This window comes from Plectropomus leopardus, chromosome 19, assembly GCF_008729295.1.
Source record: "Plectropomus leopardus isolate mb chromosome 19, YSFRI_Pleo_2.0, whole genome shotgun sequence".
In the NCBI taxonomy this organism is placed as follows: Eukaryota; Metazoa; Chordata; class Actinopteri; order Perciformes; family Serranidae; genus Plectropomus; species Plectropomus leopardus.
In genome coordinates this window covers 2,513,810-2,526,859 of record NC_056481.1, presented here as the reverse complement: position 1 = coordinate 2,526,859, position 13,050 = coordinate 2,513,810, and the positions used below count along the sequence as shown (strand labels likewise).

The 13,050-nt window shown below is 33.7% G+C and overlaps 1 protein-coding gene across 1 annotated transcript; it reads left to right on the top strand.

Moving 5' to 3' along the window:
* Nucleotides 1–5,553: 5,553 nt before the first annotated feature.
* On the top strand, nt 5,554–12,791 carry LOC121959246 (receptor activity-modifying protein 3-like). Its single transcript, XM_042508472.1, has 5 exons — nt 5,554–5,697; nt 6,055–6,150; nt 7,322–7,432; nt 8,083–8,236; nt 12,054–12,791. The coding sequence occupies exons 1-5, from the start codon at nt 5,640–5,642 to the stop codon at nt 12,301–12,303; spliced, it is 669 nt and encodes a 222-aa protein (XP_042364406.1). The 5' UTR covers nt 5,554–5,639; the 3' UTR covers nt 12,304–12,791.
* The last annotated feature ends 259 nt before the right edge of the window (nt 12,792–13,050 follow it).

Here is a 13,050-nt window from a genome sequence, read left to right as displayed (position 1 = left end):
TGTGTCTGTTAGAGGCAGAGAGGCATAGAAGAGAGCAGAAATGAAACACCAGTGGCTTATAAAAACACCGTGACAATTTATACTCAAGTATATTTAAAATATCACTCTCCCCTTGCAAGAGTGCAACACAATGCTGCTTCCTATTAGCATGATTCAGGTCATGTTCAAGAAAAAAATACTTTAATTGTTAATGGTTCATTAAAATTACAGTGGGTTAGGAAAAAAATTGTGTGGGTGCTGAAAACGGCACTCTAAATTTGCCCAAGTGCCCGATTAACCCCACTGCACTACTTCACGGCTGCAAACATGCAGCCTGATCACTGCAGAGATGCTAACTATGATGAGCATCAAACCACAATGTTTGCCTCAGACCCTGAGAAAAATGTACAATAGGTCGATGTGAATTGTTTCTGCTTATGAGAACCGTTTGGCATGTTGACAGCTGGGCTGAGATGTTGACAATTCTTGATCTACAGTGTGGTTTTGTTTTTCTGTGATTTCTACACGGCTTGCTTGTTTGCATACCTATATATGCGGTTCTTGTAAACTAACTCATGACCTACTATTCAACCTGTGAACATATAAATGCACATGCATAAACAGAATACATTAATATCCATAATAAAATACACACATCAGAATTCATGACATTAATTGTTTCTAATTATTTAGAGCAGTATTTGCATTACAATAGGTCATCAGTTGTGCATGCAATAATTTAAGAAGAATTTTTACATCATGTAGTTGTATATGATAAGTTGTTAAAAGTTAGCCCTGAAAAGGTTAGAAGTAATTTTTAAAGCATTAAAAATCCTTAACTTACCATTGACCAGGTCATTAGTAGGTCATTAGTAGTTTTAAATATTTGTGTAAAATCATTTATTTAAAAACTGACAGCTTTATCAGTGTTGCCTTTTTTTCTAGTTATATCTTTGCTTTCTGATTTTTTTATGTTATTTTATTGTTTTAATTTTTGTGTAATTCAGAATATTTAGTTGCATTTTACTCTTCGTGTTTTGCCTTTTAATATAGTCTGTCATACTGTGTAAAATTATGGAAAAATTTTTGCATGTTATCATAGAATATGTTAGAGCACTATATTATGTGGCATTATAATGTTGACAAAAATCTTTGCTATTGTTTTTGTTGTTATTATTTCATTAGTAGTGCTAGTAGTTGCAGTGAGAAGAATTTAAGTAACACGAGGGCTGCATTTTTCTTATCATTGCTTAATCTGCAAATAAAATTAAATGTTAAAGTATTAAATTAAATTAAATGTTATGACCAATAAAATGTCATTAATGACGATAAATGCAGGTCAGTTTCAGAGAACCTTAAGGTGACATCTTCGAACGTCTTAGTTTGTAACCATCAGTACACAGTTGGAATGTTTTTAACTTACCATTACATTAATTACATATTCTTTGTCCTTTTTGCTCAAAATTTCATTAAAAAGATTAAATTGTCGCCAATTATTTATCTGTTCATCCACTAATCAACAAGTCATTTAATCTCTAACTGGTGTACAAATCTTTTGCCATAAAGTCTATTTTTATGCCTCTCGTGTTTAATTAGTTAGTTAGTTGTGGTAATTTAAAGGTGTTACCGATATTCTGTCCCCTTGCATGTGAATAAGCAGGCAAAAACGCAAGGCACAAAAGCATTTTAACTGACCTCAGTAATAAATATGATTGAAATTAAACATATCTGACAATCTTGACAAAAACTAAACATTATAAAATCTGTAAAGATAGAATTTATTGTGTTAGGTTCTAATAATAAAAGCCACTGAAATCAAATTCTGTAAATAACACTCCAAAGCTTTCAAAATAAACAAGCGATATTTATGACAGGGTTACATTGTAATCAGTCGCAAATATTGCTTCCGATAATATAACATAATCAGAATTGCATTGTTTGTTGTTTTGCAACTCCAAACAGCAATATCCAAAAGCCTGAAGTAATATCAGATATTTTCAAAAAGTAAAAAGGTAAAGTTTAATTATTAAGCTAAGCCTTGCATATTACAGGAGTAGAAAATAGTGATTTTTTTTTTAAGCCAAGGGGGCATTTTCTGAGCCCTGGGAGGTTGATGTTTTGAGCAATTTAGGTAGAGGAATACAGTTATACTGCAATTAAAAATAATTTTAAACATTGTCTTCAGCTTTTTGTTTTGACAGCTGCTTCAGTGCACTGCGGGCGTTAAATGTGATAATTGAAAGACTGAGAGGTTTTACAATCTGCGTTCTTCATTAGGAAGCAACTTTGCAGTGAGATTGAGCTTCATAAAGTCCGACTGTGATTCTGAAAAACAAGCAGCTGAAGCTGTGAAGAGAGAGCGGGGGACAGAGATAGTGAGAAAATGAATTAGTTTCAGATCCAGGGACGTGGGCGACAGCATTATTTAGAACAAAATGGCGCATATTAATGACCAGCTGCTCAGCATAACCACTGGAGGGCGAACTGAAAACAGATTTCGTGAACATTTCAGCACCAGCAAAAACACTAACAGAACAACCATCACTGTTGTGTGCCATTATCAATTAATAATTAATTTGCCACTGAGAAAGTGATAGCATGGGGCTATTCTTCATTAAACTTTTTGTGGGCTGAGCTGTTATTTTGAACACAGCAAAACCGCAATGGCTTGTTGTCGACAGTGATCTTGTTTTGAAGAAATACTGTAAAGGAAGTATGTTTACAAAAATACATGTATTCTTGAAGGTCTGAGGAAATGGTAGGCTTCAAAAGTGACGCCAAAACTTTTTCAACCTTGCTTTTTTTTTTAATAAAAAAAAAAAGCAAGGTTGAAAAAGTTCTTAAATGTTAAATGTTGTACAAACACAAATAACTGTACAAGAACTTGTATAAAACTGTCAACATTTTTATGTTTTTAAAGGACTATTGTTAAATGATTGGTTGGCAGTTGATTGGCTCTGCTTTTTCTGTATTTTTGTATGTTAGCGTTTCAATTTTTCTTATTTGTCATTTATTGGGGGTTTTGTCATATATTGAGGGAAAGTCCTCTGTATAAATCACTCACCTCTTGACATTTCCTGACACATTTCTTAATGATTAAAATCTAGATTTTATGCAGTTTTATGCGTAAACAGTTTCCTTGTAAGTTCCCCACTGCAAACTCCACTGTTTTAAAAACTATCAAACTTTCAAGCAACGCTGCTTAAGGCTGTAGGCATTGTGCTATAGTTCCATGATGTTTTAACACTGTGTGTGCAATATGTGTTACATGCAATATATGCGCCATGTTTTTTTATTGTGCGATTTATTGGTGTGATTTGGTACAGCCGGTTCTGTTTTGTTAAAATGTTTCTTAAAATTGTAACTGTAAAGTCATTTATGGGTGCAGCATCTGAGTCCAAGACAAATCTCCCTACAAAGACAACAAAGTGCATCCTATTGTATTAAATCATAAAGTATCGTATTGTGTGCACATTTTTTTAGCAAAGTCAAGTGAAAAATTTTATTAAAAACTGAATAAATAAAATAGCTCCCTTTGGTTTTATAAAGTAAAAGTTCCTCCCATGCTGAAACTATCTTTGCACTTTTTAATTTATCTTATCAGCAACCATTAGAATAAAATGCAGATAAAGATAATCACCAGAATGCCAAATATCAGCCCCAATAATTGGCCAGGCCGATAATCTGTCGACCCCTAGTAAAAAATATTGTGATATTTGAATTTCTCCATATTGCTTAGAAAATATGCAATTGATACTGTCATTTATTGTAGTTGTAAAAGCTTACAATCTATTTAAGAGGGTTCCTGTCTCAGTATGGCACACGTGTGTTTGCAGTGGAGCAGTCTGAAGTGTTTTTTTTTATGTGTTGACATGTTAGATGTAGTTCAGTTGGTTTTGTAACCTCACTTGTGTGTGTTAAGTCACTCTGACAGTCATCACTCTTGTAATCTATCAGCACTAGAAGAGGAAATGTGTTTTTACTGTGTCATTTATCTTATTTATCTGATTGTAACAGGAAGTTTTGATGACTGGATTCAGTTACGTGTCTTACAGAGTTTAAGATGTACAGTGAAAGCACATTTACATACAGACTATAATAAAGCATTACATATTAAAAGGAAACCTTTGTGTTCGTCCCAATTTTTTAAACAATGACATAAAATTGAAATCATACAATATTTATAACTCCTACAAAAAATAATAAATGTACAGATGCACACTGGCTCTTACTGATATAGAAATGCAAAACTGAAAAGGCTAAAGAAGGAACTCATTGTCACTCTTGTATTTCAACTATACAAATTTCTCAATCTTTGCATCTTTGAAAACATGATTTTGAGCCCACTGACATACTGTTTATGTGTTTTGGGAGGTTTGCCCATCTTTCATGCAGCACCAGTTTCCTGATTCCTGCCCTGTCTCTGTCCTGGCAGCCACCTTCCCTGCCGCTAAATGAAAGAGGAAATCCCTTAAGAGCGTGTTTCACCAACTATCTGAGGAAGAGCAGGAAACTGAGCCATGCTGCCTCACTTAACCCAAATTACAAGCACAGTCCCATCCCAATTAGGTGTTCTGCATCACCATGTGTTTATGGCAGGAGACCCACATTGAGGACATATCATAATTTCCCTTTAAGCCTCAGGGCCAGCTTTGATATAATACATGCTCATATTACTCTGTGCACAAAATGCGTATTTTCAAATTCGAGCTTGAAAAATTATTATATATTAATATTATTTTCTAATTTCATTGAGTTATTTTTTTAACCAACACCAGTCCCGATAATAAATATAAAATATTTATTAATTTTCAGTTTTTAAACCTTTTAAATGCCAATTTTTTGTTGTGATGCCAGTATGTTTTTAGATGAAAAAAATAAACACAAGTAATTATTTTCAATATAATGAATTCTTAATTGATTTTTTTAATTATCACAGCCTGCAATCTGTCAATGATTAGCAAAATTGATTTTTATACATTATTTTTTGTGCAGTGTCAAATACTCACACTCAAACTGCTCTGCACACAAAATGTGCATTTCAAAATCAAGCTTTAAAAAATATTATCCATTATTTGGTTTTCTACTTTCATTGGGATTATTCTTTGTAACCATCTTCAGTCCTAATCATAAATATCAAATGCCAATTTTTTTTTTTTTTTGATGCCACAATGTTTTAGATGAAAAAAATAAGCAGTGCACCTTCTGGAAATAGCATGTGTTTTCTCCACATAACAAATATGATAAAAAAGATGTAATCAGGTGAAAATTAATCAAAATGACAAATTCCAAGGCAAAAGTCCAGAATGACATCCAGAAATAATACAAGCCATGTTTTTATGCTTTGATGACTGTGGGATCAAAAAATTGCAGCTTGAATGGGTTTGAATGGAGCATTATTTTGCACTTAACAGTCTGAATGTAACAATTTAGTTTCCACAGTCCGTAATTCACTTCACATATCTTCCTCTTCTATCATTAAGTCTGTGCGTCATATTGTAGCATCACAGGAAAATAAAAGCACACGCAGACACAACACACACAGCCGGCAGTGCTCAGATAAAGAGGGTTGGACTTGTTCCTTAACCCACTCAGTTCTCAGACCCTGGGCTTCATTAACGGCACCTCGGATCACCGACCGGCCTCGGGGGTTACTGTTGATGCCCTCACCGCTCTCCACCATGATCCTGTACCTGCTCTACCTGGTCCTTATCCTCAGTACGTACACGTTCATTTTACATGTGGGTTTTAGGTTAATGATGTTTAACTCTCTTAGTATTTCCTGTTTTTTGGGTTTGCTGCATGTTTCCATGAGTGTCCATTGTTTTCATTGTGTGTGGGATTCATGAAGGGAAAGGGGGGGTGGGAGATTAGTAGCAGTAACAATATGCTGGTGTACGAGTTTGTTTTTTTGGGTTTTTTTTAAATATTTGCCATTATTGTCTGTGGCATGTTATAACGATATTTGTTAAATCTATAGCCCTGCGATAGTCTGGCAACCCCCCCGCAACCCTTACGAGGACAAGTGGTTACAGAAAATGACTGACTGACTGACTGTTAAATCTATGTCCACAGGTAATGTGGAATCACAAACAGTCAACGTGACAGGACACGGAGAGTTGAGCAAATTTGAGGGGAACGAAACATTCATAGAGTCCACCACTAACAACAGTAAGACATTTTGTTTGTCATTTATTTCACATGAGCTACAACTAATTATGATTTTCATTGTCAATAAGGGATGGGCGATATGACTTTAAAATAATATTTCAATATTTTATGGCTATATCACCATACGCCATATATATCTCAATATTTATATATGTGCTTTAAACTAATGTTAACTACTCAAATAGAAAATTATTGAATGAACTTCAGTTACCATTAGATAAATAAAGTAACTACTGTTATATGATAAAGTTGAATACATGACTGTTATAAAAGCATTTAATAAAATACGGTTACAAGAATTAGAGGTCAACCTATATTGGTTTTTCAGGGCCAATACCAATACTGGTTAATAGTGGTTAATGAGACTGATAGTTAAGGATTTTACGAAGTAAAAGTTCCTCCCATGCTGACACTTTGCAACTTGCAAATATTAGTAATATATGAACTGGAGAACTGTTTCATTTTAAAAGTACTTTAATTAATATCCTTGGGCAGATTATCGGCCTGGACAATTATTGGGGTCAATATTGTCCATGTTAGTGTTTTATTTTAATGATTGCAGATAAAATTAATGAATTAAAAAGTGCAAAGAAAGTGTCAGTTTAACCTCAGGGAGCTATCTTTATTTATTTATTTTTTTATTTTAATTTTCACGACTTTATTTTAAAAAATTGCTTAGAACTTGCTGTTTATGATGAACATTTCAGTTTTAAACTTGCTAAAGGCAATTAAACAATGTTTTGTGTTGGAGTTTGTTGTATTCCAAATTCTATAAATATTGACAGAAAGATTTATATTTTTATTGTAATTTAATGTAAATGCATATCGTTTCCAGATATCAGTCATCGGTCTCACTAACAACTAATAATCTGTATCAATATCAGTCCTGAAAAACCAATAGTCGACTCCATGTTTCAAGCTTCTTAAATGTGAGCATTTTCTTTTTCGTAGATGATGATAAACTGAAAAGCTGTATTTTCGGACTGTTGGTCAAACAAACACACAATTTACCAGCACCTTGAGCTCTTAAGAAACTCCAGGGAATGTTTGGCTAATTTCTGACATTTTAACAATCAAGAGGGAAAATAAAAAGTGGATTACCTAATTATTAAATTACTTGTTAGCTGCATAACCAGGCATGGAGAATACTGTTCAAATTCTTTTCCTGCAGGTACAATGAAACCTGACAACGTGACATCCAGTTTGTACAAAGATGAGAAGAATCTGATTGAGGATGCACTGCAAAACAACCAAACAGATACTTTTATCAGAGAGGAAGATGGTGAGTGCTCTACTCATTCTGCACGAGAAAAGGAAGCCCCCCTTTCCTTATCAGTGCCTTAAAATTTCCTGTGCTTGAGGAAGTGCTTACTGTGCACCTGAAAAGTATGCGATAAGATTTGAGAATTACATTTTAGGTTAAAGCCAAGATGAGGAAACATGAAAGACTGGGCTGCTGAATGAACTTAACTTTAGAATTGCGTAAATTGAAAGAATGCTAAATAAAGCAACTTATCACATGGAGTCTGTGGTGTGTGTCATCCTGCTTTAACCCTTTGAAAACTGACCAGATTGTTTTTACTCTTTTTCAAAAACATGGGGAGAAGGCAATGAGAAACTTAACAACACACGGCCCAAAAATAGCAAGAAATAGTACAATTTTGCAAGAAAATTACCTGAAAATAACCAAAAAAAGACAAGTTAAATAAAAAACACAAGAAAATTACCCAAAAAGAAACCCCCCACCCCACTACCCCCAATGTTTTAAAGAGAAATTAAACCAATTTGCTTTCAAAGGGTTAAATAGCTTGCGAAAAGCATCTGAGTGGTCAAACCGGGTTTAAAAGGTATAAAAACAGACCTGTTGTTTTAGTTGTTTTATATGTTTGTGCCCCTATTCATGTATGTCAATTGTTTTTTTCTACTACGCAGAGAATTTTCAGGACCAGAAAAAAAAGTTCCTCAGCAAGCGCTGCAATGAGAGCGAGCTGGTATACTTCAGTTACAACTATTGTGGTGTAATTTTTGACATGGAAATGACATCAATCAGCACAGAAAAGTGGTGTATCCTGGAAGATATCATCAGGTAATACATACTAAATACTTGCAGAATTAAGTGTTATGTTTTGTTTTCATATTTTTACACTTGCTTTGTATTCATTTATATATATTATATATATGTGTGTGTGTGTGTGTGTGTGTGTGTGTGTGCTGGTTTTTTCTGAAGCGATTCAGGTCATTTAGAAAAAGAGTATAAAGTAGAGTAATGTTTTTACCGTTGCGGTGGAATACAGTACACCACATAACATTCAGTTAGTAAACCCGATGGCATTTGGGCTCCAATTACATTTACTGGTAACATGTTTTGTATAGGGCTGCATCTAACAATTAATGTTATCGATTATTTTTTCAATTAACTAATTAATCTATTGATTTTTTTCTGATCTAACTATTACTTTTTTAATAACTTGATTAATATAACAACGAATTTACCGAAAATAACATTTTAAAACTTGTCATACACTGCAGGGCATTATTCACCAACAACAACTAGCCCAGTCTTAACTGCTAATCTGTGTTTTACAGTCTGATATAAAGTCCCTCCAAAATAAAATTAATGCAAGAGCTTGTTCCACTCAAGTAAAAGGAATTTAGTGCAATCTACATTTAGCAATCAAACAGCAAAATAAACACAACAATGTAAAATTGCAGTAATTCATTGATAAATATGTCCCTATTATTCTGGGTAGTTTGTAAATAATATACTTTACAGTATTTACTGATTGTACTTTGTATTAAGAACCTAAATCTGGAAAGTAACTACAGACAGCTAAATACATGTAGTGGAGTAAAAACAACATAATTTCGCTCAAAAATATAGTACAAGTACAAAGTAGCATTATAGGAGAATAAAAGGAATATTCAAGTACAGTGCAGGCGCCTCAAAATTGCACTTAAGAACCGATACTTTCCACAAGTGTCACAGGCAACAATCACGCTGTCTGCAGAGGCTCAGTCACTAATCACAAGAAACAGATGACATGCCACACTGAAAAATGCAAAATCACAGAAATTTTCAAACCCACACAGCTTTTTCCTGCCTTGTTTAACTAACACAAACAGCAACAGAAACACAACAGCTTCACTGTCCAAGCAAACAACACACAGCACTAAACACAACCCTCAAAAACGTCAACAAAACACAGCAAGATGCTAAATAAAAGGTCAAAACAAACATCCACAGCGGGATATTTCACTTTCGGGACGAAAAACTGCCAGCACACAAACAAATATTGTGTTTGACTCACCTCATTTGACGCCGAAACCCGTTTTCCTTTTCCATCATGAACACGAAGTGGTTAGTATCCAAGTTAAATGTTGTCCCGCTGCACTTTCTGTTGTTATTTGTTTGTTTGTTTACATAACGTTCATTTCCCTCCATCTTCGTTAGCTAGCTAGCTAACGTTAGCAACGCCGGTAAAACTAGCTAACACTCCGGTTGTTTCATCAAACTTTATGCGGCTCACTTTCACTTGTTTGCCGTGAGGTCGCGTAATTTGCTTCACACTTCATTTCAGGGTGTCTTTGTGCACACGTCTGTCCGTTAACAGTTTTCGCAGTGACCGTTTGGAGCCGCGTTTAATATCTGTGACCGTTTGGAGCCGCGTTCGTTCGTCCACACCTGTGAGCTACTTCCGCCGACTGAGCCAGCGACATGATTACCGCGACCTCAGGCTGCAGTACCACCTTTGGCCACACCGACTGACACATTACCCGCCGATACGACACAGGGGGGCGCTGTTTCAACTGTTTAAGGACACTTAAAATATAATAATAATAATAATAATAATAATAATAATAATAATAATAATAATAATAATAATAATAATAATAATAATAATAATAGCATCAATATCAATCATAATAATAATAAAGATAACAGCATCAATATCAATCATAAAAATCATTTAAAAAAATGATTATTATGATTGATGTTTATTTTTTAATGATAATTAAAAAATAATAGCATCAACATCAATGAAAATGACAGCCTTATTAACAAAAAAGAGCTATTCACTTCACTTGAATAACATAAGAGAACAAAACAATCAAATAAATCAAATAATTTGGCTGCATATACATATGCATAGCAATAAGAACATATAATAAATAGATTATAAAATAAATAAAATAAAATAATGATAATAAGAAGAAGAAGAACAATGCATTTTGAAACATGGATAACAGTGCTACAACACAGGGGTATGCTGTTTCCCTTGTTTGGGAAAATTTAAATAAAAATGTGAAAAAGATCCCAAAATGGCCAAAAATACAAAATTATAATTATACATTATACAAAAGTATTTTTATTATTATTATTATTATTATTATTATTATTATTATTATTATTATTATTATTATTACTGTATTTGTATAGCACTTTTAAACTCATTACACTCACAATTAAGATGTTTATTTTTTAAAAATACATTGGCTACATATGTACAACAATGGCACATGAACATAACATAAAAAAATAGACAAAACACATTAGTCTCCAGTTTGAGTAATGTTTACAGAGCCTGCCTATTTTTTAAAAATAGAAAGGCTTCCTTTTTTCTTTTTTTTTCTGGACTGGAAAAAAAGTGGAAAAGAACAAAGAGATGGATAAACACATTGTTGGCGCTTTCATCAGATTTTCTGACAAAAAGGAAAAAAATACTGACTGTCGCCAGCCTTATCATTTAAGCACCAGAGCACTTTAACCAGTAACGTCAAAAACTGAGTCTGTGTGAAGGTCTATAACAACAGCACTGGGAAACGTCCATCATCAGCACTGGGCCCAGTGGATGGCTGCACTCAAGTGCAGAGAAAACAAAGTGTAAAACGAGACTGACGGTCTCCTGCTTCAGCCTCAATCATCTCTGCTCTGTTTACGTTCAGGCAGGAAATAGTTTGACCACAAAAGTCTCATTTTAAGTCACAGATAGTAGATGTGCCACATTTTGAGTGCTGCGGTACAACTGTGGAGTTTAACCCTTTGAAACCTGGAGCAACATCATTTTCCTTGTGCTGAACGAGTATTCATACCTTTGCAACCCAAGCAAACTGGTGCGATTTCTTAAAAAATATATATATTTACAAAAAAACATAGGAAAAAAGGCAATACACGACTTGGTACGAAATGTTCAACAAATTGCAAGAAATAAGTAGATTTTTTTAATAGGGAAAAAAGATAAATGCTAGGGGAAAAATATTATATATTCAAAATGATGAGAACTGTAAAACTACTGTAAAAGACAAAAGTCGCTTGAAAAGTTTTCCCTTTTTTTCCTCATTTTGTTTTTTTTTTGTTTTAAATTGTCTTATTCAAATGGAGTTTTTTTTAGAAAGAAATCAAGACAATTTTCTTATGTTTCAAAGGTTTAACTTAAAAGTGTATCTGATTTCACAAAATCAGTGCCTTGATATGAAATTAGATCACCTCAGTAAAAAAGTTTATTATATCTTCTCTGTGATAAGGAAGTCCCTAAAATCTTTTATAAAAATATTCTTTGGCTTTCTGTGTAGTTTTTTTGTTGTAAAAACTGAGAGCGACAGGTTTAGGCCTAAAACCAATGGTTGTTTTGGAATCAATTCATCCGACAATGTTTTTCTCAATTAATAAATCAATCATTTGCACCATGAATCATCAGAAAACATTTTTTTTTAAATACCAAAAAAAGTTCATTTACAATCTCATAAAACATAAAAATCCCCCAAATTGTATTAGCTGGACTAGAGAATTTTTGTCATTTTTTTACTTGATAAAAAATTTAAACTATTAATTGATCATATGGTTAAACGATGAACCCTGCACTTGAGCAAAGGTGTGTTCATTATGGTCTCTCCACCTGTTTCAGACCGTACTACAGCATGACGAACTGCTTGGAGAAGATGTCAGACATTTTCGACTGTAATTACCCAGACCACAACATTCAGAGCTTCTTCCTCTACATCCACTCTAACTACTTCCACAACTGCTCGCGTGAGGAGCTGCCTCCGCTCGTGGATGCTCCTCAGGGGGTCGTGATCGTCCTCACTCTCATCCCCGTCAGCCTCATCCCCGTACTGGTTTATCTGGTGGTTTGGAAAAGTAATGTACAAAAGTGAGTCATGTTAGATCTGCACCATCATTCTACAAAAAAAAAAAAAACAACTGAACTCACACTACATGTTATACACATGTAAGGATGTGCTCTGTATGTTTATACATTATTTAAAGTTTTGTTTATGTTGAATAATCCAGTCAGGTAGAAAACTAAAACCTGGATCATTTTTCTGTGTTGTGTTCAGACACACGTGTGTTTAAACCTCTGAAAATTGGTTAGATTTCTTTGACAACACAGAAAAAAGTGAAAGAAGTGTATCAGCATCTTGGTAATAAAACGTTTCTCCAATTGCAAAACATATTAGTAAAAGATGCCAAGAAACTGGCCTGAAAAATATCTGTGTGGGATTATCAGATATTATCAAAAAACTGGGGGAAAATGTGTGAGTATACACACACACACACACACACACATAAAACATAATGTCATGTGTATACACAATTCCTTTTCATATAACTTTTTTAAAAAATAAACATAAATGAGACTTTCCTATGCGAGATATGTTTTGTCCCTTTTGTCAAGAATCAGTGCTGTATAAATGTACATTTGGCAAATTATTGGAGGTTTTCTCAGCATCACATAGGAAACAAATATTTACCATTATTACATAGGAGACAAATAATATCTCCCCAATATCAAATAGAAGATAAACAATATCTCCTAAATATTACATAGGAGATAAATAATATCCCCAAATAGCACATTAGAGATAAATAATATCTCCCAGTATCACATAGGAAATAAAAAA

Excerpts from the sequence above, each read along its gene's own strand:
- LOC121959246 (XM_042508472.1), top strand. The coding sequence starts at position 5,640 with ATGCCCTCACCGCTCTCCACCATGATCCTGTACCTGCTCTACCTGGTC. Across the intron at positions 6,151-7,321 it reads AGAGTCCACCACTAACAACA|GTACAATGAAACCTGACAAC; the intron begins GTAAGACATTTT and ends CTTTTCCTGCAG. Across the intron at positions 7,433-8,082 it reads TTTTATCAGAGAGGAAGATG|AGAATTTTCAGGACCAGAAA; the intron begins GTGAGTGCTCTA and ends TCTACTACGCAG.